This window comes from Gouania willdenowi, chromosome 20 (assembly GCF_900634775.1).
Source record: "Gouania willdenowi chromosome 20, fGouWil2.1, whole genome shotgun sequence".
Taxonomy (NCBI): Eukaryota; Metazoa; Chordata; class Actinopteri; order Blenniiformes; family Gobiesocidae; genus Gouania; species Gouania willdenowi.
Window position 1 is genome coordinate 28422988 of NC_041063.1, and position 27769 is coordinate 28450756.

At 41.7% G+C, this 27769-nt stretch overlaps 3 protein-coding genes across 6 annotated transcripts in view; all 3 read left to right on the forward strand.

Annotated features, from left to right (window-relative positions):
- On the forward strand, nt 1–4982 carry eif1axb (eukaryotic translation initiation factor 1A X-linked b). The gene is made up of 7 exons (XM_028434063.1): nt 1–220; nt 1288–1371; nt 1461–1564; nt 3008–3058; nt 3167–3248; nt 4538–4629; nt 4699–4982. The coding sequence occupies exons 1-7, from the start codon at nt 205–207 to the stop codon at nt 4702–4704; spliced, it is 435 nt and encodes a 144-aa protein (XP_028289864.1). The 5' UTR covers nt 1–204; the 3' UTR covers nt 4705–4982.
- Nucleotides 4983–5209: 227 nt separating this feature from the next.
- Nucleotides 5210–15730, forward strand: LOC114454078 (leucine-rich repeat-containing protein 30-like). Of its 4 annotated transcripts, none has more exons than XR_003672512.1 (7): nt 5210–5650; nt 14116–14247; nt 14327–14440; nt 14517–14655; nt 14715–14848; nt 14956–15064; nt 15130–15229. XR_003672512.1 is itself a non-coding variant. In XM_028434220.1 (7 exons), the coding sequence occupies exons 1-6, from the start codon at nt 5531–5533 to the stop codon at nt 15049–15051; spliced, it is 675 nt and encodes a 224-aa protein (XP_028290021.1). In that variant the 5' UTR covers nt 5213–5530; the 3' UTR covers nt 15052–15064; nt 15130–15271. The 4 variants fall into 4 exon arrangements, 2 of the variants coding, with proteins under 2 accessions (XP_028290021.1, XP_028290020.1); XR_003672513.1 differs by having other exon boundaries at nt 14959–15064; XM_028434220.1 differs by having other exon boundaries at nt 5213–5650; nt 15016–15064; nt 15130–15271.
- Nucleotides 15731–15906: 176 nt separating this feature from the next.
- Nucleotides 15907–27769, forward strand: part of LOC114454076 (receptor-type tyrosine-protein phosphatase mu) — a 44412-nt gene continuing 32549 nt past the window's right edge. The window contains 1 exon segment of the mRNA XM_074783790.1: nt 15907–16708. Within this exon segment, the coding sequence (XP_074639891.1) occupies nt 16633–16708 (76 nt within the window). The 5' untranslated portion in view covers nt 15907–16632.

A 27769-nucleotide genomic window follows, 5' to 3' on the forward strand; every position in this document is an offset into this window, starting at 1 on the left:
GAAGAAGAAGAAGAAGAAGAAGAAGAAGAAGAAGAAGCCTTTCGAACTTCCGTTGTCGCAACTGAGTTAGAAGAAGAGTGCTGAGATGTGCGCATGCGCAGAGCAGATAGCGTTTAGCGGCTAACGGTTGGTAGCTTCTCCGTGAATCACACCGAGCGGTAGAAACAGTAAAAGAGAGAAAACTACGAGAAAAAGAAGAAGAAAATGCCCAAAAATAAAGGTGAGCGCGCGCACGGCCCAACTACGCGCGTGTGTCTGTCAGTGTTCGTGAGCGTGCCACGCGGAGACACGCACGAAAACGTGACGCCGGTGGCTAACGAGAGCTAGCATCGGGCGGCTACACGGCTAGTTAACTTCTACTAAGCAGTTAGTTAGTGAACTAACCAGTTAATTAACCAACCTAGCTGTTAAAATGATTCATTTACCATATTGTTCTACATATAATCATAAATGCTATATTAAATTTCGCGGTCCCAAAATATAGAATTCTCTTGAGAAATCCTTAATAAATGATCTTACATTGAAAACATTTATGGCTAAGCTAATAAAGTATCTTTTGTCTCAGCATTAACATTTAACTAAAACTATAAAATTAACTCACTCTCTTTCATTACAATACAACTTTGTTCTGTTGTCGTTTGTTTTTTAAATTTTCTTTTAAGTTGTGTTTTTGTCGTGTGTATATTTAATAAGCTATTAGGCTTCATTTCTCTCCTACACAATGTTTTCTTTATCTTGACATCATGTATCTTCATATGAGTGCAAATAAAAAGCAGCTAGTTAGTCTGTTGGTTAATAACACTGTCAGTAGGAGACTACACTACTGTAGGTTTAACTGCACTTTAACCAATTCATCGTTAATGTATGGCCTTTAAACTGATAAACTTAAGGAAATAATGTTTCATGGACTCGTTACAAATAAATTAATGTAATTATATAAGTGACAGGACAATTATGATGAACATTTCAAACTATAATAGTTGATCTGATTTCTATTGTATTTATTTTTGAAATGTAGAAATAAAATGTTACGTCAGTAAGTAGAGAAAACAATGACAGTAGGAAAGTACACTTAAATATAACCTACAAATATTAAATGGAATAAAATTTATATTATTACAGAGAACTGATTAATAGCACACACTTTTGTTTCATTTAGTTAGTGTTTTTTTATTTACTGGTTAAAATAAGAGAAAGAGATTATTTACAAACAATAATGATTGTAGAAAAGTATGTAAACAAACTAATGGTTTGTGTGTGTGTGTGTGTGTGTGTGTGTGTGTGTAGGTAAGGGAGGTAAGAATCGGCGGCGTGGAAAGAACGAGAATGAATCTGAGAAGAGAGAGCTGGTGTTTAAGGAGGATGGACAGGGTGAGCAAATGCACAACCACTACACATACAACACAACCGCAACACAGAAAACTCATGTATAAGTGTGTGTGTGTGTGTGTGTGTGTCAGAATACGCTCAGGTCATTAAGATGTTGGGAAACGGCCGTTTGGAGGCGATGTGCTTCGATGGAACCAAACGACTTTGTCACATCAGAGGAAAGCTGCGGAAAAAGGTACACAACACACTAAAACACACACAAATTGTTGGTTCTAAGGTTAACACAACATGTATTGCTGACAGTTGGGTACAAACTAATGTTTTATTTAGATTCAGAAAACTTTCTTTATCCCTGAGGAGCGTTTCAGTTCCATCCCAACCAAGAAACATGAAAGATAAAAACATATCACATGAGGGACAGGTACGGGAGAACTGTGGAGCAGCCACAAGAGCAGCGCTCCGTTTCTTAGATGAGAAATATGAAATAATGGGTGAGAAGAAGAGGTAAAAAACAAAGGCAAAAACCAAACTAGGTCCTTGTAGAGAGGGGGCGGAGTTTTGGATCATGAAAAAAACTCTTAAGCAAACATTGCAACAAAAACTGACAAACACAATATTCAACATTCAATACTTCAGCGCGTTGGCACAGGGAATGGGTCTTAGGATGGGTAGTTCACAGGTCGACCACAGGATGGCGCTGCCATTACGGCTCGCCTCCTGCTGCCTCTCCAGGGAGGGAGGTGCGGAGGGGGCCAGTGGAGACGGTGAAGAAACAGGTTGTGTATGTGAAAATATGGGAGTGAAGTGTTCTTTGAGTTAAGCCTGTTTACTGAGACACTGCTATAGTCTCTCTTAGTTCTTCAGCCAATGAGGTGAGACGGCGTTACCGTAGATATGACCTAGAGAGTTTGTTAGCCGAGCCAGATCGCAGGTGTTCATGGAAAGTAAGGGAAAGGTCAGAGTGTCAAAACAACATCCATCCATGGAGAGTGTGGAGAAAAAAAACAGACCTTGACAGGCTGTTCTTAGAGGCCGAATGAGATAAGAGATGTTTTCAGACAAGCTAGCCACAACATTGACTGCCAGCCCTATTGTTCCTGGTCATTTGATCAATAATTCAATAATGTGACTATTTCCTTGAGACAAACTCTCCACTCCTCTTTAAGTTCATCACGGTGGAATCCATCAGAGAGTTCTGAGAGCTCGGCCCCTTCCATCGATGATGAGCGGCATTCCAATAGTGCTGCCAACGTAATCCGAATTTTGCGATAAATCAGGAAAATGCCAGATCCAATCAGCAGAAGACTTATCGTAATTCCATACTGGTGGATGTCTTCCATGTCGTCAGGACTTACGGACTCTCCCAATGCCCGTCCTCCTAGTTGAGAAATTTGACCATGTTGTGTATTTGTGAGCATCAGCAGCCCCTCCCTAAAGAAGAGGGAGGGGCGTATGAGGGTAAAGGAGTTAGGGTGGACACTACAGAGGATTGACAGTGAAGTCGTTTTAGTTGCACTATTGGAAAGTTGTGTTGCTGTTGTGCAGTGGAGTGAAACCTGTTGTCAGTCAAAGAAGCTAACGCTGTTAGAATCAGGGCTAACATGTCACTGCTAGTATACAATGAAGAAATACTTGTCCTCATCTACTAACTGATTACTTTAACTGTGTGTGCACGTAGGTTTGGATCAACACGTCAGATATCATCCTGGTCGGACTGAGAGATTACCAGGTGATACACACAACTACACACACTGTGGTTACCCTGTTATTTCGTCACACACACACACTGATAACCAGCAGGGGGAGTGCTCACTGTGTTTGTTTGTTTGTTTGTCAGGACAACAAGGCTGACGTCATCCTGAAGTATAACGCTGATGAAGCAAGAAGTCTGAAGGCCTACGGAGAGCTGCCTGAGCACGGTAACACACACATATATATACACACACACAGATATATACTTACACACACACACACACAGATATATATATATACACACACACACAGATATATATATATATATAAACGCACACACGGATATATATATATAGGGGCGATCGTGGCTCAGGTGGTAGTGGGTCGTCTTCTGATCGAGAGGTTGGGAGTTCGATCCCAGTACCTGACTATGTGTCGAACTGTCCTTGGGCAAAACACTGAACCCTAAGTTGCTCCCAGTGGTCGACTAGTGCCTTGCATGTCAGTCCTGTCCCACTGGTGAATGAGCTGATATGTAAAGTGTGGTGATAAAACTCTATATAAATCATGTCCAAGTCCATATACACACACACACACGGATATATATAAATACACACACACAGATATACACACACACGTGTTTTAATTACTGAAGTTTAATTACAATTAATCACAATTTCTGAGCCTTTAATAAATAACATAACCTTCCTCTTGTGTTAGCTTTCTGTTAGCATCTCTAATGCTAATGGGCCTGTTTGACTCATGTCTTTAATCAGCTGTAAAATATACTAATCAATATAATTGGTCTGTCACTATACTCACTATATTATTTATAAATACATCTGACAGGGAAAGTAGATATTTAACATATGATAATTATTAACTACGTATGTGTGAGACGTAGAACTGTAACATGCTTCACCAGGTTACAGTTTAATTACTTTGTAATTGACAGTTTTCATGACAATTAAAATTGAATTATGACTATAACAGCAACAGATTTTTCATAATTATGTCATAATTGAATTCAATTATGCAATTACAATTATAATTCAGCCCAACCCTGACAGTAACAGTAAAACACACACACACTAATGCATTACTGGTAATATGTTTATATTCATGAACGAGAGCAGATGAACGTGTGTTTTTTGAATTGTACTGTATTGAACTTATGGTTAATGTTTATAAATAATGACAGGATGTATTTGACCAGGTGCTGTAAATGAGAGGTGTTCATGTGAGAGTGTATATTCTGACTGTTCTTTTTAGTATTGTAACTGATGGCATGTTATTGTATGTTTTATACAGATGGAAACTGTGTTTAGCTATAATCAGCTGTAGAATATCTGTCTTTTATGATTTTAATGTTTCTATGCATTGTCCCTTCAAATAAAGACTAAACTAATAAAGAAACACATGATACATACAGTACAAATATACACACAAAAGAACGCACACGCACACACTGAGTAATGAGTGAAATGCATTGATTGTGTGTATTTGTGTATTTCAGCTAAAATCAATGAGACGGACACGTTTGGTCCTGGAGACGATGATGAGATCCAGTTCGACGACATCGGAGACGACGACGAGGACATCGATGACGTGAGATTTCAAAATAAAGCGCGCTGAGCTGCAGATCAGAATACCAAAATAAGTCTGTTTCCTCCTCAGATTTAAGAAAGTGTCACCCCTGGAGGGGGAGGAGCCTTATCATCACGTCTTCTCTCTCGTTGCCGAGCGCTCTTCATCCTCATCGTATATTTATGAAGCCACTGAAGACGTCACCATGGCGACAAACAGCTGGACATTATTTTATATCATTCCCTCAAATGTTTACCTTCACACACCTACCAATGCACAGCCAGGCTCCGCCCTCTTCAGTGGTAATGGGGCGGAGCCCGGCTGTGCACAGACTTGTGAATGGCTGGTTTCCAATAATAAAGTCCTTAACTCCTCCCATGACTTTTTCATCATCATCATCGCATAACACAAAGAGCTCAGCAGTCACATGGTGTGTGTGTGTGTGTGTGTGTGTGTGTGTGTGTGTGTGTGTGTGTGTGTGTGTGTGTGTGTGTGTGTGTGTGTAATGTGTGTGTATGTGTGACTGTGTGTGTGTGTGTGTGAGTGAGTGAGTGACTGTGTGTGTGTGTGTGTGTGTGTGTGAGTGAGTGACAGCACCGTGTGTGTTTAAATAGCCCCTCCTCTTCCTCTCTGAGGAAGATCTGCTCTGTTTGTAGCTGATAAAGTTGCAGCTTTGATTTCTGACGACGTAAAGAGAACGTGCCTTGTGTAGTTGTGTTTATGTGGTGATGTGTAGTTGTTTATGTGGTGATGTGTAGTTGTGTTGATGTTGTGTTGCTCTGTGAGTGACTATAAATACACTCAGTGATTAGTTAAAGGTTACAGAACGAGGGAAGGACGAGTTCCTGCTGCTCAAACATCAGGAGAACGTTGCATTGGTAGAACCAACCCAGAGTGGAAGGAGAACGTCTGAGACACAGCGATGGGCGGAGTCATGTGTCATCAGGAGGTGATGGAGGAGAGGAGGAATTCCACCACAGAAGAAGTCTCCATCAGACACACGGAGAACAAAGTTCTGATGCTGGCACGACGAGGACTCAAGGTACCACACACACTATTACTGACACACAACTACACACTATTAGTGACACACAACTACACACAACTACACACTATTACTGACACACAACTACACACTATTACTGACACACAACTACACACTATTACTGACACAACTACACACTATTACTGACACGCAACTACACACTATTACTGACACAACTACACTATTAGTGACACAACTACACACTATTACTGACACACAACTACACACTATTACTGACAACTACACACTATTACTGACAACTACACACTATTACTGACACAACTACACACTATTAGTGACACACAACTACACACTATTAGTGACACACAACTACACACTATTACTGACACAACTACACACTATTACTGACACACAACTACACACTATTACTGACACACAACTACACACTATTACTGACACACAACTACACACTATTACTGACACACTATTACTGACACACAACTACACACTTACTGACACACAACTACACACTATTACTGACACACAACTACACACTATTAGTGACACACAACTACACACTATTACTGACACAACTACACACTATTACTGACACAACTACACTATTAGTGACACAACTACACACTATTACTGACACACAACTACACACTATTACTGACACACAACTACACACTATTACTGACACAACTACACACTATTAGTGACACACAACTACACACTATTACTGACACACAACTACATACTATTACTGACACACAACTACACACTATTACTGACACACAACTACACACTATTACTGACACACAACTACACACTATTACTGACACACAACTACACACTATTACTGACACGCAACTACACACTATTACTGACACAACTACACTATTAGTGACACAACTACACACTATTACTGACACACAACTACACACTATTACTGACAACTACACACTATTACTGACACAACTACACACTATTACTGACACAACTACACACTATTACTGACACAACTACACACTATTACTGACACACAACTACACACTATTACTGACACACAACTACACACTATTACTGACACACAACTACATACTATTACTGACACAACTACACACTATTAGTGACACACAACCACACACTATTACTGACACACAACTACACACTATTACTGACACAACTACACTATTAGTGACACAACTACACACTATTACTGACACACAACTACACACTATTACTGACACACAACTACACACTATTACTGACACACAACTACACACTATTACATTACTGGACAACACAACTACAACACTATTAGTGACACACACTACACACTATTACTTGACACAACTACACACTATACTGACACAACTACACACTATTACTGACACACAACTACACACTATTAGTGACACACAACTACACACTATTACTGACACACAACTACACACTATTACTGACACAACTACACACTACTAGTGACACACAACTACACACTATTACTGACACACAACTACACACTATTACTGACACACAACTACACACTTACTGACACACAACTACACTATTACTGACACACAACTACACACTATTAATGACACACAACTACACACTATTAGTGACACACAACTACACACTATTACTGACACAACTACACTATTAGTGACACAACTACACACTATTACTGACACACAACTACACACTATTACTGACACAACTACACACTATTAGTGACACACAACTACACACTATTAGTGACACACAACTACACACTATTACTGACACACAACTACACACTATTACTGACACAACTACACACTATTAGTGACACACAACTACACACTATTACTGACACACAACTACACACTATTACTGACACACAACTACACACTATTACTGACACACAACTACACACTATTACTGACACAACTACACACTATTACTGACACACAACTACACACTATTAGTGACACACAACTACACACTATTAGTGACACACAACTACACACTATTACTGACACACAACTACACACTATTACTGACACAACTACACACTATTACTGACACAACTACACACTATTACTGACACACAACTACACACTATTAGTGACACACAACTACACACTATTAGTGACACACAACTACACACTATTACTGACACAACTACACACTATGAGTGACACACAACTACACACTATTACTGACACACAACTACACACTATGAGTGACACACAACTACACACTATTACTGACACACAACTACATACTATTACTGACACAACTACACACTATTAGTGACACACAACTACACACTATTACTGACACAACTACACACTATTACTGACACACAACTACACACTATTACTGACACACAACTACACACTATTACTGACACACAACTACACACTATTACTGACACACAACTACACACTATTACTGACACACAACTACACACTATTACTGACACAACTACACACTATTACTGACACGCAACTACACACTATTACTGACACACAACTACACTATTAGTGACACAACTACACACTATTACTGACACACAACTACACACTATTACTGACACACAACTACACACTATTACTGACACACAACTACACACTATTACTGACACACAACTACATACTATTACTGACACAACTACACACTATTAGTGACACACAACTACACACTATTACTGACACACAACTACACACTATTACTGACACACAACTACACACTTACTGACACAACTACACACTATTACTGACACACAACTACACACTATTACTGACACAACTACACACTATTAGTGACACACAACTACACACTATTACTGACACACAACTACACACTATTACTGACACACAACTACACACTATTAGTGACACACAACTACACACTATTACTGACACACAACTACACACTATTACTGACACAACTACACTATTAGTGACACAACTACACACTATTACTGACACACAACTACACACTATTACTGACACACAACTACACACTATTACTGACACAACTACACACTATTAGTGACACACAACTACACACTATTAGTGACACACAACTACACACTATTACTGACACACAACTACACACTATTACTGACACACACTACAACACTATTACTGACACACAACTACACACTATTACTGACACAACTACACACTATTAGTGACACACACTACACACTATTACTGACACACAACTACACACTTACTGACACACAACTACACTATTACTGACACACAACTACACACTATTAGTGACACACAACTACACACTATTACTGACACACAACTACACACTATTACTGACACAACTACACACTATGAGCTGACACCACACTACACACTATTAGTGACACACAACTACACACTATAGTGACCACAACTACACACTATTACTGACACACAACTACACACTATTACTGACACAACTACACACTATTAGTGACACACAACTACACACAACTACACACTATTACTGACACACAACTACACACTATTACTGACACACAACTACACACTATTACTGACACAACTACACACTATTAGTGACACACAACTACACACTATTACTGACACACAACTACACACTATTACTGACACACAACTACACACTATTACTGACACACAACTACACACTATTAGTGACACACAACTACACACTATTACTGACACAACTACACACTATTAGTGACACACTATTACTGACACGCAACTACACACTATTACTGACACAACTACACTATTAGTGACACAACTACACACTATTACTGACACACAACTACACACTATTACTGACAACTACACACTATTACTGACAACTACACACTATTACTGACACACAACTACACACTATTAGTGACACACAACTACACACTATTACTGACACACAACTACACACTATTAGTGACACACAACTACACACTATTACTGACACACAACTACACACTATTACTGACAACTACACACTATTACTGACAACTACACACTATTACTGACACACAACTACACACTATTACTGACACACAACTACACACTATTACTGACACAACTACACTATTAGTGACACAACTACACACTATTACTGACACACAACTACACACTATTACTGACACACAACTACACACTATTACTGACACACAACTACACACTATTACTGACACAACTACACACTATTAGTGACACACAACTACAACTATACGACACACAACTACATACTATTACTGACACACAACTACACACTATTAGTGACACACAACTACACACTATTACTGACACACAACTACACACTATTACTGACACACAACTACACACTATTACTGACACACAACTACACACTATTACTGACACAACTACACACTATTAGTGACACACAACTACACACTATTACTGACACACAACTACACACTATTACTGACACACAACTACACACTATTAGTGACACACAACTACACACTATTAGTGACACACAACTACACACTATTACTGACACACAACTACACACTATTACTGACACACAACTACACACTATTACTGACACAACTACACACTATTAGTGACACACAACTACACACTAATACTGACACACAACTACACACTATTACTGACACACAACTACACACTATTACTGACACACAACTACACACTATTACTGACACACAACTACACACTATTACTGACACAACTACACACTATTACTGACACACAACTACACACTATTAGTGACACACAACTACACACTATTAGTGACACACAACTACACACTATTAGTGACACACAACTACACACTATTACTGACACAACTACACACTATTACTGACACAACTACACACTATTACTGACACACAACTACACACTATTACTGACACAACTACACTATTACTGACACACAACTACACACTATTACTGACACACAACTACACACTATTACTGACACAACTACACACTATTACTGACACAACTACACACTATTAGTGACACACAACTACACACTATTAGTGACACACAACTACACACTATTACTGACACACAACTACACACTATTAGTGACACACAACTACACACTATTACTGACACAACTACACACTATTAGTGACACAACTACACACTATTAGTGACACAACTACACACTATTACTGACACACAACTACACACTATTAGTGACACACAACTACACACTATTAGTGACACACAACTACACACTATTACTGACACACAACTACACACTATTACTGACACACAACTACACACTATTAGTGACACACAACTACACACTATTACTGACACAACTACACACTATTACTGACACAACTACACACTATTAGTGACACACAACTACACACTATTACTGACACAACTACACACTATTAGTGACACACAACTACACACTATTACTGACACACAACTACACACTATTACTGACACAACTACACACTATTACTGACACACAACTACACACTATTACTGACACACAACTACACACTATTAGTGACACACAACTACACACTATTACTGACACACAACTACACACTATTACTGACACAACTACACACTATTACTGACACAACTACACACTATTACTGACACACAACTACACACTATTACTGACACACAACTACACACTATTACTGACACAACTACACACTATTAGTGACACACAACTACACACTATTACTGACACACAACTACACACTATTACTGACACAACTACACACTATTACTGACACACAACTACACACTATTAGTGACACACAACTACATACTATTACTGACACACAACTACACACTATTACTGACACAACTACACACTATTAGTGACACACAACTACACACTATTACTGACACACAACTACACACTATTACTGACACACACCCACACTATTAGTGACACAACTACACACTATTACTGACACACAACTACACACTATTACTGACACACAACTACACACTTACTGACACACAACTACACACTTACTGACACACAACTACACACTATTACTGACACACAAATACACACTATTACTGACACACAACTACACACTATTACTGACACACAACTACACACTATTACTGACACACAAATACACACTATTACTGACACACAACTACACACTATTACTGACACACAACTACACACTATTAGTGACACACAACTACACACTATTACTGACACACAACTACACACTATTACTGACACACAACTACACACTTACTGACACACAACTACACACTATTACTGACACACAACTACACACTATTACTGACACACAACTACACACTATTACTGACACACAACTACACACTATTAGTGACACACAACTACACACTATTACTGACACACAACTACACACTATTACTGACACACAACTACACACTATTAGTGACACACAACTACACACTATTACTGACACACAACTACACACTTACTGACACACAACTACACACTATTACTGACACACAACTACACACTATTACTGACACACAAATACACACTATTACTGACACACAAATACACACTATTAGTGACACACAACTACACACTATTAGTGACACACAAATACACACTATTACTGACACACAACTACACACTATTAGTGACACACAAATACACACTATTACTGACACACAACTACACACTATTACTGACACACAACTACACACTATTACGGACACACAACTACACACTATTACTGACAATCAATACATTTAAAATTAAATACATTCTCAGGCTTCAAGTACAGATACAGTTATGAACTCAAAGTGTTCCATGTGGATAATATAATATAATATAATATAATATAATATAATATAATATAATATAATATAATATAATATAATATAATATAATATAATATAACATAATATAACATAATATTTACCACAACCTGAACCAAAGAAAGGAGAATGACTAACACATGGGTTCATGTTTAATAGCCATGGAACGGAAATAAAAAATGATCACAAAAAAAAAGAATTTACTCGGTAACAGTTGTAGAAAAGTAACTAATTACTTCTTTTAAAAAATAAAATAACTTTGAAAAACACTCAAAGAAGTACAAGTATCCATAAAAGTAACTCAATTACAGCGACGTGAGTATTTGTAATCCATGACTTTCTGACTTGGTGATAATTAGACTAATCCAGTGTAGAGGCTCATAGTGACCATCAGGTGGCGCTGTAGAACCATCAACATTAGACCTTCAGTATCCTGTTTATAAAATCTGAACAATCATCTACACTGGTTCTAATGTAGATGTTTAAACTAAATCATAACTTTGAGGAATCAACAAACAGATATTAATAAGACATTAACAGACAGTAGGGATATAGCTGAGCTAACCACTGTAGACCAGAGACAGATCATGGTCTCAGTCTTGGTTCTAGATCAGGTTCTGTTGTAGATAATATATAACGCTTTTTTCAAGGACACTCAAAAGTGCGTACAGACACTATTATTTATTAACATAAGTCATACCGGTGGTGGTAAGCTACAATGTAGCCACAGCTGCCTTGGGGCAGACTGACAGATGTGTGGCTGCCTACTAAGGATGCAACAATATTCGGTATTTAACCAAACCGTTCAATGTGTGTGTGTGTGTGTGTGTGTGTGTGTGTGTGTGTGTGTGTGTGTGTGTGTGTGTGTGTGTGTGTGTGTACGTTAGCATTCTTCACCTTCATAACCATTCAAAAATGTAGAAAGTATCCAGAACAACATCCATGCTTGTTTGTGAGTACTGAAGGGGGCGTGTTCATGGGCGTGTCAGACAAGCTTGGAGTTTCTTAAAAAGACAGAGGCAAAATCCAAACCGTGTGCTACAAACGGAAAGGGAATTTTTTTTTTTTTTCCATATTTCCTGCTTTTTCCCAAAACAATTAGGTAGCATAGATATTTGAGTACGCTCTATGGTACTATGTGCCTGAAAAAAACATGATACCCCCTTTAAGCCCTCTTGTTCAATTATTATGGGTCCTTTTGTTGTTAACATTTAATATTTTCATAACGGGTCAAGGCAATTCACATTTAAGTGTTAGTACTAAACTTAATATTTAATTTGTGTTTGATGTTTGCTGTTTAATTTCATCTGATAGTGCACTGTTAGTGGTTTGATTATAATTGTGCTTTTATTGCTTTTACAATGTAATATTGCCTTTGCTAGTCTGAGTAGGTTTATATTAAGATATTGAAACCGTACCGTTACCGTGGCCCAAAAACCGTGATACATACCGAACCGTGGGAAAACTCTACCGTTGCATCCCTACTGCTTACGGCCCCTCCCACCACCAACATTCATACCAGGCAATGTGAGTAAAGTGCCTTGCCCAAGAACAGGACGACAATGACTTGGATAGAGCAAGATTAGAACCCCTAACCCTTCAGTTATTGAACGAGCCACTCTACCAATGAGCCATGGTCAGTTGGAGATTAAGGTTCTAGTTCTTGATCTTTGTGGCTCCTGATCCTGGTCCTTCTCTCTACAGGAGGTTCCTGAGGACCTGTGGGAGCTCCAGGATCTGCAGAAACTCAACCTGTCTCTGAACAGCCTGAAGAATTTTCCTCCTCAGACCGCCTCACTCTGCAACCTGGTGGTTCTCAACCTGTGGGGCAACCAGGTGACCTTTACCAAGTACACCACATAAATCCATTTAACCAGTTTAACTAGTGTATGTGTGTGTGTGTGTGTGTGTGTAGCTCAGCTCTCTTCCTGCAGAGATCGGTCAGTTGAAGAAGCTTCGGGTTCTTTTCGCGTACAGGAACAAACTGACAGAAGTTCCTGAAGAACTGAGTCTCTGCTCCCAGTTAGAGGTAAAGTTACTTAGAGGTAAAGTTACAGGTTAAGTCCACCTGAGACAGATGTGTGTGTGTGTGTGTGTGTGTGTAGGTTCTCAGCCTGGCCAACAACCAGCTGGTTTCTCTTCCATCTTCTCTCTCTAACCTGAGTCGTCTGAAGAAACTGAACCTGAGCCACAACCTGCTGGTCCACGTCCCCACCTGTGTCTACAGCATGAAAGCCCTGGTAGGTATGTGAGGTTGGGTGGGGGGGGGACTAATCCACGTTAGCTAAACTCTAACCTCTCAGGTGTTCCTCCACCTGGCCGGGAACCGTCTGGAGAACCTGGCAGAGAACATCCAGGCTCTGCTGGAGCTGAAGATCCTCATCGTAGAGGGAAACAGTCTCCACGCCCTGCCCAAAGGCCTATGCTGCCTCAGCAGGTAACTGTGACCCCCTAACCTAACCACGCCCTGCCCAAAGGCCTGGGCTGCCTCCGCAGTTAGCCACGCCCCTAACCACGCCCTGCCCAAAGCCTTTACTGTCTCAGCAGGTAGCCACGCCCCTAACCACACCTGTCCAGGTGACTGATGTCACGTGACATTTTTAGGTTGGAATTGCTGAATCTGGACTTCAACGACATTAAAGACGTTCCTCAGGTAAATGTCAGTGATGAAGGTGATGAAGGTGATGATGATGATGATGATGTGGTCATGTGATCTAGGAGCTGCATCAGCTGATTGGTCTGGAGAAGTTGGCGTGTCATCGTTTGGATAAAGGACTTCACATCGTCCACAACCCGCTGCTCAAACCAATCCGAGAAGTCCTGGAGGGCGGACTGAGCGCGCTCTATAGCTACCTGAGAGCCAGTTAGAGCAGGGGGCGGGGCTTAGCACACCTGAGAGCCAGTTAGAGCAAGAGGCGGAGCTTAGCATACCTGAGGTAGATGTAGAACAGGGGGTGGAGCTTAGCGCACCTGAGATAGATGTGGAGCAGAAGGCGGAACTTAGCACACCAAAGGTAGATGTAGAGCAGGGGGCGGAGCTTAGTACACGGTAGATGTTGAGCAGGGGGAGGAGCTTATTACACCAGAGGTAGATGTAGAGCAGGGGGCGGAGATTAGCACACCTGAGAGCCAGATAAAGCAGGAGGCAGGGATTAGCACACCTAATGCAGACATAGAGCAAGGAGAGGAGCATAGCTCAGATAAGGAGGCGGGGCTTATTTTATATGGCTAATGGTAGATACTAATAAACATCTTCAGTGTGTGGGCGGAGCTTGACTCAGATGTTGATCGTTAATAAACAATGATGTCATGGTTTTAATCACATGATTATTTCACAAAATAAGCATTTAATAATGAATAATGTAAAAACACTTAAAGGTATAGTGGATGATGTTTTTTGGCTTTTAATTCAGGGTAAATCATTCTGATGATATGTTTACGTGCTCACATGTGCACTGGGTCCTTTGAAAATGGATTTATATTTACCGATGGAGAGTCTGACATCGTTGGAAAAGTGCAAATCTTATTTTGGAAGGAAAGCTTGTATGAGTGATGCTAACTCAACTTGTAAACAAAGCTGTGCACGCTCTCTCACACATGTAGGCGTTCCATCTTGGCAGCAGGAAGTGTTGAATGTGCAGAAGGCGTTTCTTTTCTAAACTTCTGTAAAATTGTCCTCTTTACTTTTAATGAAACCCTTAAGAATTCTATAAATATGACGTTTTATTTTGTAGTTTAGTGAAATATTTATATTGTAAATTCACTGACAGTTTGTCCAGCAGGAGGCAGCAGAGGCGCGCGCGTACGAGAACACGCGCACTGAAGCTAAACCGTTATCTGAGAACAAACAGATGTTCAGTGTTTGAAGTGACCGGCAGGGGGCGGGGCTCTGTAAGAGCTTTAAACTTCAAACAAAACAAAAAAATCTCAAACATCTGCATTAGACACGCACACAGTAATACACACACACACACACACACACACACACACACACACACACACACACACACACACACACACATAGAAAAAGACTCGCACCCTCCCCCGGTGACGTCACAGGGTTCGCTGAGGGTCTCAGTGTTCCTCTCACACTCTGGAGGACACGCGCCCCTTACTTACCTGCCGCTGCCTCACCTGAGCGCGTGCCCGTCCGTGCGTGTGAGTGAGGAAGAGGAAGAGGAAGAGGAAGAGCAGCGGGTCTGAGGAGTTCAGAGGGAGAACATGGAGAGAACTTTGCTCCTCCTGCTGCTGCTGCTGAGCGCGGGACCGAGGGGCGCACGAGCCGACAGCTTCAAAGGTGAGAGGGTCCTGGTCCGGGGTCCAGAACCTGGACCAGGACTTAAGAACCAGGGACCTGGACTTTGTGTGTGTGCGTGTGTGTGTGCGCGTGTGTAGGCATCCAAGTTTCCAGCTGGAAAATCTCCTCCCTGTGTGTGTGTGTGTGTGTGTGTGTGTGTGTGTGTGTTAGAGTGAGTCAGTGTGAGCTCAGAGAGAAAACACGCACTGACACACACACTCACACACAGCCCTTCGTCAGTAAAATGTCTGTAATCCTAATGGAATGTCAGTAGATCTTCCTCAGTGAGGACCTACAGACATGTCAGTAGATGTCAGTGAAGGTGTTTCTAGTCTGTTTGTATAGATCTACTGACAGGGGAACAGTCAGTATAGATCTATACAGACCTCTGTAGGATGTGTTCCTGTGTCTGTAGATGATGGTCTGTGTCTGTTCTATTAGGTCAGTAGATCAGTCTGTAGATGTTAGTCTGTAGAGACGTGTGTGTTAGAGCTGGGCAACATATCGTGATTCAAGATATACTGAGTTTTTTTATTTTATTGATATAGAAAATGACATACATCTATATATGTGTTATTTTGTTAAACTTGTGTGTAATGTGTGATTGTATAAATAAAAACAGATATTTAATATTATTGATAGAGTAAAACTGTATCCTTTACTATATTTCATATATATTTATTATTAGTTACTGGTTTCTTTCTCAGTGATTATTCTGAGCTTTAATGTTCTGAGTTGTAACACAGACCTTCATCTACAGAACTCACTCACACGTGCTGTCCCCTAGAGCAGGCACACTAAAGTGGAACATATTGATCAGCAGTTTATTAATAAATGTCTGTGTGACAGAATTATCTTTATGGAAAGATTTTATTCAGTTAAAATGATCCAGATTAATATTGTGTGTGTGTGTGTGTGTGTGTGTGTGTGTGTGTACGTGTGTGTGTGTGTGTGTGTGTGTGTGTGTGTGTGTGTGTGTTACGTGTGTGTGTGTGTGTGTGTGTGTGTGTGTGTGTGTGTGCGTGTGTGTGTGTGTGTGTGTGCCAAGTGACTGACCACTTGAAAACTGAGGAACAGAAGAAGACGAGGGGCCGTAATTAGAGTGCTGTTAACTCAGCACACACACACACACACACACACACACACACACACACACACACACACACACACTCCCTGGTGACCCAGTGTGTCCAGGTTCAGCTCTGTCGCTGATTCAGGACTTTACCTTTTCTTTGTGTGTGTGTGTGTGTGTGTGTGTGTGTGTGTGTGTGTGTGTGTGTGTGTGTGTGTGTGTGTGTGTGTGTGTAGTCAGCTCTTTGTTCTGTCTTGTCAGGGTTTTAATGAAGCACACAGATCACACACACACACACACACACACACTGACTGTTGGTTCTCAGGACTTATTATTAACTTCCCTTTGAACAGTGATACAGCTCAGTGTGTGTGTTTGTGTTTCTAATGGCTGTCCAGTAGCCCCGCCCCTCCCGCCTGTCACAGCAGCCTTATTCCCGGCGGCGCTGCGTCCAGTGTGCTGTCGTTTGGGGTTAGCCTTAGCATTAGCGTTACTGTAGAAAGGAATCTGGGATTAAGATGAAGACGCATCGTCAGCAAAGACATTATACGGATTAATCCGGATTAAGACTGCCTTTGTTTACTGATCAGACATCTGTCCCTGAACGCACCATGGCCTTAAGACACAACACATTCAGGAACCTCACAAACACACCTTTATCATATTGTGCTTTAGACATGATGAACATGTTACACACCTGACAAAGTAATAAAATGTGCATCTTAATAAAAATTATACATATTCTGATTATAGACTAAATTAACTTATTAACCACAAATGGAAATGTTATCATCCATTTCAGGGTGGTGGGCTAAACCCTCCCCCACATGTTTATGGATAATCTCACACATTTACAACATATTTATCACTGTGGGCTAATGTTAGCTTTAGCATGTTAGCAAACAATGTGAAATTTCATGTGAACTCAATAGGGATGTCCGGATCCGATACTGACATCGGATATCGGTCCAATATCAACCAGAAAACTAATATCAGATTTTATGCATTAAATGAATATCATATGAAGCAGTCGATTCACCTCAATGGGACTGCGTTTAAAATCTCCGATATAAGCGCTTCGATAAGTTTTTTTTGTTTTTGTCCCCGCCCTCAGTTGTTCCCACCATATATACAGTAAAAACTATCAGTATAACTGAAGTGAACTGGAACTATTGACTATTGTTCTCTGTTTGAGTAACATCACTTGATCAATCCTTTTCTAACATTCCACACTATAAAATAAGTGATAAAAGTATGTATGTCACCCAATCATAATGGTTCAGCTCCAGGGCCCAGCGACTTCTACGCCCTGTCCTGTCATTGTCAATGATGAGCTTCCAACGACTCAACAATGGCTGATGATCCGTGACAATAGTGAACTGACGAAGTCCCAAATAATGCCTAAAACTTCAGACAGCCCACACGATCCCTTACAGCTCTCTATCAAATGTGGACCACCAGCGTTCAGCCGCTGTGAGAGATTGACTAGCTTAGGCCCCCACCTTCTCCTGACTATCAGAGTCTTGTGCCAACACAGCACCAACCGCTCCCTGAGATGCATCGGTGTACAGTTCGAAAGGCTTAGCAAAGTCAGGATGACAGACGACCAGTTCTGCACAGAGAACGTCTTTAAGGAACTCAAATGCCATCTGGCAGTCTCCTGTCCACTGGAATGGGACATTCTTCCCCGTGAGGTGACTGAGAGGAGCAGCACATTGAGCAAAACCCTTGACAATTCTTTGATAATCGAAGCAGAGACCCAGGAACGCACGCACTTCTGTAGCCGACTGGGGTACCGACCAGGTCTTTACCTTGAGTGTGTTTTGAGAGTCCGGGCGGAGCCCCTCAGCCAAAATGATGTGACCCAGGAAGACAACACTGTTGCAGGCGAGATGGCACTTCCTGGCATTCAGTCTTTGTCCAGCTTCCCCAATCAGGCCGAAAAATGCCAGGGCATCCAACGTGTCGTCCACCCGTGGCAGCGGATGAGAGTCTTTAATTGTCACTGCATTCAGGCCCCTGTAGTCCTCACAGAACCGCTATGTGTTGTTCTTTTTTCTCACCAGCATCACAGGAGAAAACCAAGGACTAGAGCTCTCCTCAATGACACCATCCTCCAGAAGACACTGAACCTGCCTCTCAATCTCCTTCTTCTTTTCTGGAGAGGTCCGATAAGCTTGTTGTGTAACTGGCTGGTTGTCACCTGTGTTGATGAGATGCTTGATCATATCAGTCTTAACTGCATGATTTCTACCAGGGAAGAACACACCTCGATGCACCTCCAGCAAAGCCTGTAGTTGCTGCCTCTGCACATCTGTTGCAGTGCATTCAGATAAATCTGGTAGAGGATCAGCTACCCGTTGAGAACCAACAAGCTCCGTGGAGTTAAATATGTCACACTCGTTAACATGGTGTATAACCCCCAAATGTGAGCCAGGGTGTGGAGCCAGTTCATGGTCAGTAGGATTCAATAGTCGCGTGACAGTGTGCCTATTAGTAACCGGCGCCGCAGTACGTGCAACCACCAGACCCATGCTGTCCCGAAGCTCGACCAAATGTGTACTGAGTCTGTAACACACGTTTACGTAAGGATGGGACAGACATCTTAAATTCCTCAGAATTCAATGAAACAGTAAACCCAGAGACAATCAGCATAGTAACATCCATACCTTCCACCAAACCTTTAATGTATGCTGTAAACTTGGACTCGCTCACCATACACGAGTCTATCACTGGGTCAGGAGCCGAAGCAGTTGAACCCTCACTTAGACCCTGAGGCGTTGAAGCTGGTATCTGGGTCCCAATGCCAGCTACTGGAAGTTTCCCCTCTCCGGCCGGCGTGGGGAAAGAGATGGAGTGCTCCGAGAAGGAGATGAGAACCTCACCTCTCGTCTTGGCTGTCGTGTCTCGGAAGGAAGGGGTGCTCCAGAGTTAGTCTATCTGTCGTGACGAAAAGCCCGCAGAGGCATCCCGGGGCATCTGCTCCTGAGGCGACCAGTCGCTGATCCTGTATTCACTCCAGTATCCGCATTGTGGAGAATGGCCCCTTGGCTGATCATCCCTCTGGAAATCTCTGTCGACACACCTGCAACCAACTCTGCCACAGTCACAGTGACAGACAGGCCGCCAGTCCCTGCATGTCCATCCTCCCTGTAGGTTGTCCAGGGAGGATGGACCACGACCACCACGCTCATCCTCATATCGCTGTGCCTTCAGGCCTCTGACCTCCGTCTGTAAGCTCTCCATCCTGGAGGTGAGTAGTTCCACAGTATGGAAGAGGTTCTCTGCAGCATCAGAGTTGGCACCCACAACACCATCGAGAGAGGACACCACAGCAACATGAAATGGAGAACAATGTGCAGCAGTTACGGTAGCTTTCAGGGACAGCCTGGCCCGCTCACAATGACCTGCCTTTATCAGTGCCTCCTCCATGTCAATCACTCCCTGCTCATGGCATTTAGCTTGGAGAGCAGGATCGAGTCCAGCAAGAAAACGCCTGAATTTCTCACCATTCAGTGCAGCTTTGTCATAGTTTGGATATGCCTCTGCCACAAGCCTGGAGATGTCAGCAGCATAAACCTCCAAACTTTCATCCACCTGGCGAGGTCTTGCAGGTACACACGTCTGAAAGTATAACAGGAACAGCTTCTGTCCAAATGCCTCCTTTAATTTCTCTTTCATCTGTTCAAAGCCACACTGTACATCTGGGGGAAAGCTATCCCACAAAAGAAAAGCTGCTCCATCCAGTCTAGTTGGCAGAAGATTCACCAAATTAGCATGAAAAGCACAGCGGCTTCAAACTGCTTAATCCACGTGCTAAATGGCTTCTGGCCTTCCCCACGAAATGGCCGCAGGAGCTCCACTTTAACACCACTCACGTCAGCAGCCCATGAAGCAGCAGGTTTGGAATACTCCTCATCCATGTCGCAGTCCACCGTTTCTGGCTTCCACGTCAAAAACCTGTTGTTACCTGGGCCAACACGAGCGCTGCTAGCCAGAAAAAAAAGTCAGACTAGAATGTCCAGTAATTGTTCACAAAATAAACAGCCAACACCAGCACACTCTCCAGTTACTGCTGCCACCAATGTAACGTCTCAGTTATAGAGGCTCTAACTGGCTGTTGTAGACAAGAACACACAACTTATGTTCTTGGAGCGCCAGGACCTACGCCTCCAATTATTTATCTTTCACACAACACTTCCTGCAACCACCGGATGCATACCGATGAAGTCACTCACATACATGGCGTATCATAACAGCACAGCACCAATTGCAGCACTCACACTAGTATATCATGGATGTGTGAGCGCGCAGTGATTGGCTCTGTTCACACATGTGACTTTAGCTCGTGTGTGGAGCTGTGCAGTGAAATAGTCAAAAGCTGAATAGGTTTCAGTTCTGGGTGAACATGAATGTGCCGTCAAGTTGAAATAAAATAAAAACAAACATTTGGAAATGACCAAATTACTCCAAAATAACAGATGCACACACTTGGGGTATTTGGATTCCGTTGACTAAGTTTCAGGTCGAACTCATACGCTTTGGGGAGAGATTCGCTCCACACACATGCACGCACGCACACACACACACACACGTACACACACACACACAGACCTTCCTTGCTTTTATTGGTAGATACATTTTAATTATTCACCGCTGAGAATAAACATTACTCAAATGAGTAAAATGAGTCCACAAGTCAAGTGTCTATTGGCTTAGGAAAATAAATTAACCTAATTTTTATTGTTATCACACAATGTTAGTAATAAATGTTATTTATATAACACCTTTCATAGTGCTTTACAGTAAAAACACAGTGCTTCACAAAACAGAATAAACAGTGATTTACAAAGATACAATACAAGACACCAAGTTAATAAAAGAGGTTAATTAAAAGCTTGTCTGTATAAAAGTGTCTTTAGCTGCATTTTAAAGGAGTTAATGGAGTTGTTTAATTTACCTGCTGTGCTAATGCTAGTGCTAGCGCTGGTGCTGATAAGTGCGTCAAAGACACAGCATTGCTTGAGTATAATGCTGTGTTGTGTTTGTGTAGCCAAATGTTTAGACATATTGGTTGTGTTACTGCATTTGGCACAGATCCCTCTAGCAGGACTTACAGGTGACGATCCCCGAGGTGTCATTTTTTTGTCCATAACATACCATAACTCCACCCCCACCATGGGCCACTCATTCACAACGATGACACCACACACGCTGTCTGCATCTGTCCTGAACCATTAAAACCAGGATTCATCCATGAAGAGAACATCTCTCCAAAGTGCCAGATACCATCTAATGTGAGCATTTAACCACTCAAGTGGGTTATGATGATGAACTGCAGTCAGGTAGAGACCCAGATGAGGACAACGACCATGCAGATGAACCTCCCTGAGACGCTTTCTGACAGTTTGAGCAGAAATTCTTTGGTTATTCACAGTGATTGTTGCAGCAGCTGTCCTGGTGGCTGGTCTCAGACCTTCATGGAGGTGAACATTGTGGATGTGGAGGTCCTGGGCTGGTGTGGTTACACATGATCTGTGGTTGTGAGGCCGGTTGGATGTACTGACAAATTCTCTGGGAAATGAACATTCACAGCTCTGGTGGACATTCCTGCAGTCAGCATGCTAATTACCCGTGCCCTCAGAACTAACAACATCTGTGGCATTGTGCTGTGATTAAACGCAACCTTTTTAGAGTGGCCTTTTATTGTGGCCACCCTGAGTTTGTGTTCAAAGTGAACCCAGTCACTCTCGACCAGCGGTCACCAACACAGGGCCCGTGGCCCCCGGTAGCCCACATGGACCATGTGAGGGGCCCTCAGCTCTAGTCACCAATGAGCTCCGTCTACAATCTGATTTACTTTCCACGATTCAAACCCACAAATATAAATACATATGTCAGATGTAGTTATTACTTAGTTTAATACTGCTGCACCTGATAAAGTTTAGTATTAAATTAACAACATTTAAATCATTATTTTCACTAAAAGGCTGTGATTAATGTTTTTAAGTCCTGTAGAATTGCTGTATGATCAGTGGTATGTATATAATATGATATATATTTATATAAGGTGGATTTTTGTAAAATATGACATAATTGTTACATTTTACAAATGTTACGTGTTTTATGATGAGTTTGTTAGTTGTTAGTGAATTAGGAAGATGATCGTTTTCTTTGAAATGTAATGAAAATAAAACAATTGAATGAAGAAATAAAATGTTTCATGTTAAAAAAGACGCATTTCTGACCTTTAAAAGTTACTGTTATCCTTATTATTTCACCTTTATTTAAAGTGGAACCATGAACATTTAGTATTTTAGAACCTTCAGTTATTAAACGACCCAGTCTACCCCTGAGAGTTTCACTTCTGAGGGTCAGAGGTCGGATAGGGTCGAGGTGGGCGGAGCTAAAGAGCTTTTTGTTTTTGGGCCACTGAGCGTGTGCAGGACCAGCAGGACTTCATCAAAGTGAGACGTTTTCTCAGATTAAGCAAATTATTTCTGCGACATCAGATTACTGAGAGAAGTCAGCATGTCTTCAGGGATTACACACACACACACACACACACACACACACACACACACACACACACACACACACACACACACACACACACACACACACTTTTCTTCATGTTTAATCCCTGTCCAGAGATGTCAGGCTGATTAGTGTTGTGGCCCAAATCCCCGATCATATTCATAGGATTATTGTTTGAAGAACTGTGTGTGTGTGTGTGTGTGTGTGTGTGTGTGTGTGTGAGTGTGTGTGTGTGTAAGTGCACGTGAGCGTGCATGACCATTCCTGTGATTCAAGGGAAGGATAAATATTTAATTGAGATTTTAAAGTCTTTTTTTTATCAGCATCGTTATGCTAACGATGTGAAAAGTGTTGAACACACATCTATATATATATATATAAACACACACACACACATAGCTTGTGTGTGTGTGTGTGTGTGTGTGTGTGTGTACCATTAACAGCCTACAGGGACTTCAGGCCCAGAAGCTGCTATTTAACCTAAATTACTACTGTAAATATTCATAGTGTGTGTGTGTGTGTGTGTGTGTGTGTGTGTGTGTGTTAGCATTGGTTTATAGCGTTAATGAATTAACTTTATTTATAGTGTTACAGCGCCAACTAGTGGTGGAGAAGAACATGGTTATGGTTTCCTGACCTTTCCATACGGGTCATTTCCTGTTAGAACCAAAGTAGTGAATGTTCCTGTAACGTGGTCAGACCTTAGAACTGTAACTAAACCAATGTGTTCCAGTCATTCTACACTAACAGAGACTATTGTTGCTGTTACACGTTTAACGTAGTGTGATCATATTTAAATTTAAAAAGGAAAACCTCTTCATACTGAAAGTACTCCTGAATCTACCTCTGCTTATAGAACATGAAATAATCATTAATAATCATTCATTAAATAACAGTGAGTCTGTATCACATGGTCCCACCTCAACCTTCAACATGACAAATAAAACATTTATTACACTAATTAAGCTTTATTACACTTTTTTAGTTGTTTAGGTGTAGTTTTTATGTAGTTTAGCAGAAATTGTATTGTCTATTCTTTTTTAGCACAACTTCAGTTCTTTATTCTTAGGACGTTTGTCCACTGTTTGAAGAGAACAAACGATGATTTCAAACTGTGTGTGTGTGTGTGTGTGTGTGTGTGTGTGTGTGTGTGTGTGTGTGTGTGTGTGTGTGTGTGTGTGTGTGTGTGTGTGTGTATGTGCGTGTGTGTGTGTGCGTGTGTGTGTGTGTGTGTGTGTGTGTGTGTGTGTGTGTGTGTGTGTGTATGTGCGTGTGTGTGTGTGTGTGTGTGTGTGTGTGTATGTGTCCTGAGGGATTCGACCTTTACAGCCTCTGCTGGTGGTTGAAACGACCTTCGGTCTTTGAGGGCGAGCTGCAGACTCATCAGGAGGTGTCACGACTGACATTTACACAGCGTGTGTGTGTGTGTGTGTGTGTGTGTGTGTGTGTGTGGTCTGGACTCTGAAATCCTTGGTTTTCTGGGTGGACTCTGGTGCGGAGGCTCAGGGATGTGAAATATGAGGATTAGAAGTTTTCTTGGCTCTAATCTTTCTTCCTAATCCTCAGATTACTCAGATTTCCTTTACATATTTGTGTCAGGTTATCGTCACGGCGACCACACATGGGCCTTTATATCACATCTTTGTATGGATGTGTTCAGATTACAGATGTTCCAGTGACTGCAGTGGTACTTGTGGGGACATTGTTGGGTTTATGTGTCTTATGGGGACACAGTGGAATGCTGACATGTCAGGTTTGGGTGTGAAGACACAATGATCAGGTCTCCACGGGGACACATCAGGACACTGTAGTGACAACACACAAAGTGTGTTAAAGTGTATGTGCAGAACAAAATCACATTAGCAAAAAAACACAAATGTTTACACTTTTTTCATGAATTTGTGACTAACGGGGACACTTAAGACCTGCCTTTGTGTTCAGACAGATGTTTGACTGTTGTTGGATGTTTGTTGGACTGTGTTTGTCCAGTGTTGGATGGTTCGGACCTGTGTGTGTGTGTGTGCGTGTGTGTCTCCAGCGGTTCTCTCAGTTTGTTCGTCTCTCAGATGAAATGTCACTGCAGACCAGACACGTTGTGTCCTGCAGCTGCCCTCTTCCTCCTCTTCTTCCTCCTCCTCTTCCTCCTCTTCTTCCTCCTCCTCTTCGTCCTTGCCAGGAGGAAGAGGAGGAGGATGGAGCGGAAGAGGAAGAAGAACAGGAGGATGAGATAATGTGTGTGTGTGTGTGTTACAGGCTAATTTTTACTAATTAGCATATTATTCCAATAGTGTCATGTAGACAGCCTGAAGAAAAGGCAGATAACAGTGATACAGACACACACACACACACACACACACACACACACACACACACACACACACACACACACACACACACACACACACACACACACACCACACACACACCTAAGGCATTGGGCTGACTGCTAAATTATTCATGCTTGGCCCGAGGCGAGTTAGCCTGCTGTGCTAACGCTAATGCTGTCAGTGCCCGGTTAGTGTTTCTGGAGGTCACACACACACACACACACACACACACACACACACACACACACACACACACACACACAGAGCGAATGTGTGTGTTAGCTCTGACATCATTCTGGTTTCGGGTCTTTAAAAAACTACAAACGTCCTCACAAAGACACAACTCAATGTGTGTGTGTGTGTGTGTGTTGTGGGTGTGTGTGTGTGTGTGTGTGTGTGTGTGTGTGTGTGTGTGTGTGTGTGTGTGTGTGTGTGTGTGTGTGTGTGTGTGTGTGTGTGTGATGATACACTGACAGCAAAACACTTCAACAAAAGTTTTGTTGTGTTGATATCAACACGTGGACACACACTGTTCCGTACGTGGTTGTTGTTGTTGTTGTTGTTGTTGTTGTTGTTGTTGTTGTTGTTGTTGTTGACCAGTCAGAAGGGCAGCAGGTTGCGTCTCTTCAGTTTTCAATCAAAGCGTCTCAAACAGAAGCTTCTGCCACCTTTGATTATCATCATCAGTGTGTGTGTGTGTACGTGTATGTGTGTGTGTGTACGTGTATGTGTGTGTGTGTGTGTGTACGTGTATGTGTGTGTGTGTGTGTGTGTGTGTGTATGCATGTGTGTGTATGTGTGTGTACGTGTATGTGTGTGTGTGTGTGTGTGTGTACGTGTATGTGTGTGTGTGTGTGTGTGTACGTGTATGTGTGTGTGTGTGTGTGTACGTGTATGTGTGTGTATGTGTGTGTACGTGTATGTGTGTGTGTACGTGTATGTGTGTGTGTGTGTGTGTACGTGTATGTGTGTGTGTGTGTGTGTGTGTACGTGTATGTGTGTGTATGTGTGTGTGTGTGTGTATGCATGTGTGTGTATGTGTGTGTACGTGTATGTGTGGGTGTACGTGTATGTGTGTGTGTGTGTGTGTGTACGTGTATGTGTGTGTGTGTGTGTGTGTGTACG

What these genes read in the sequence shown, in the direction of transcription:
- LOC114454078 (XM_028434219.1), top strand. Translation starts at nt 5,531, where the DNA reads ATGGGCGGAGTCATGTGTCATCAGGAGGTGATGGAGGAGAGGAGGAAT. An exon ending in TCAACCTGTGGGGCAACCAG is followed by an intron (nt 14,248 to 14,326) that starts GTGACCTTTACC and finishes GTGTGTGTGTAG; the next exon opens with CTCAGCTCTCTTCCTGCAGA. An exon ending in TCTACAGCATGAAAGCCCTG is followed by an intron (nt 14,652 to 14,714) that starts GTAGGTATGTGA and finishes CTAACCTCTCAG; the next exon opens with GTGTTCCTCCACCTGGCCGG.
- eif1axb (XM_028434063.1), top strand. An exon ending in GTTTAAGGAGGATGGACAGG is followed by an intron (nt 1,372 to 1,460) that starts GTGAGCAAATGC and finishes TGTGTGTGTCAG; the next exon opens with AATACGCTCAGGTCATTAAG. An exon ending in GAGGAAAGCTGCGGAAAAAG is followed by an intron (nt 1,565 to 3,007) that starts GTACACAACACA and finishes GTGTGCACGTAG; the next exon opens with GTTTGGATCAACACGTCAGA.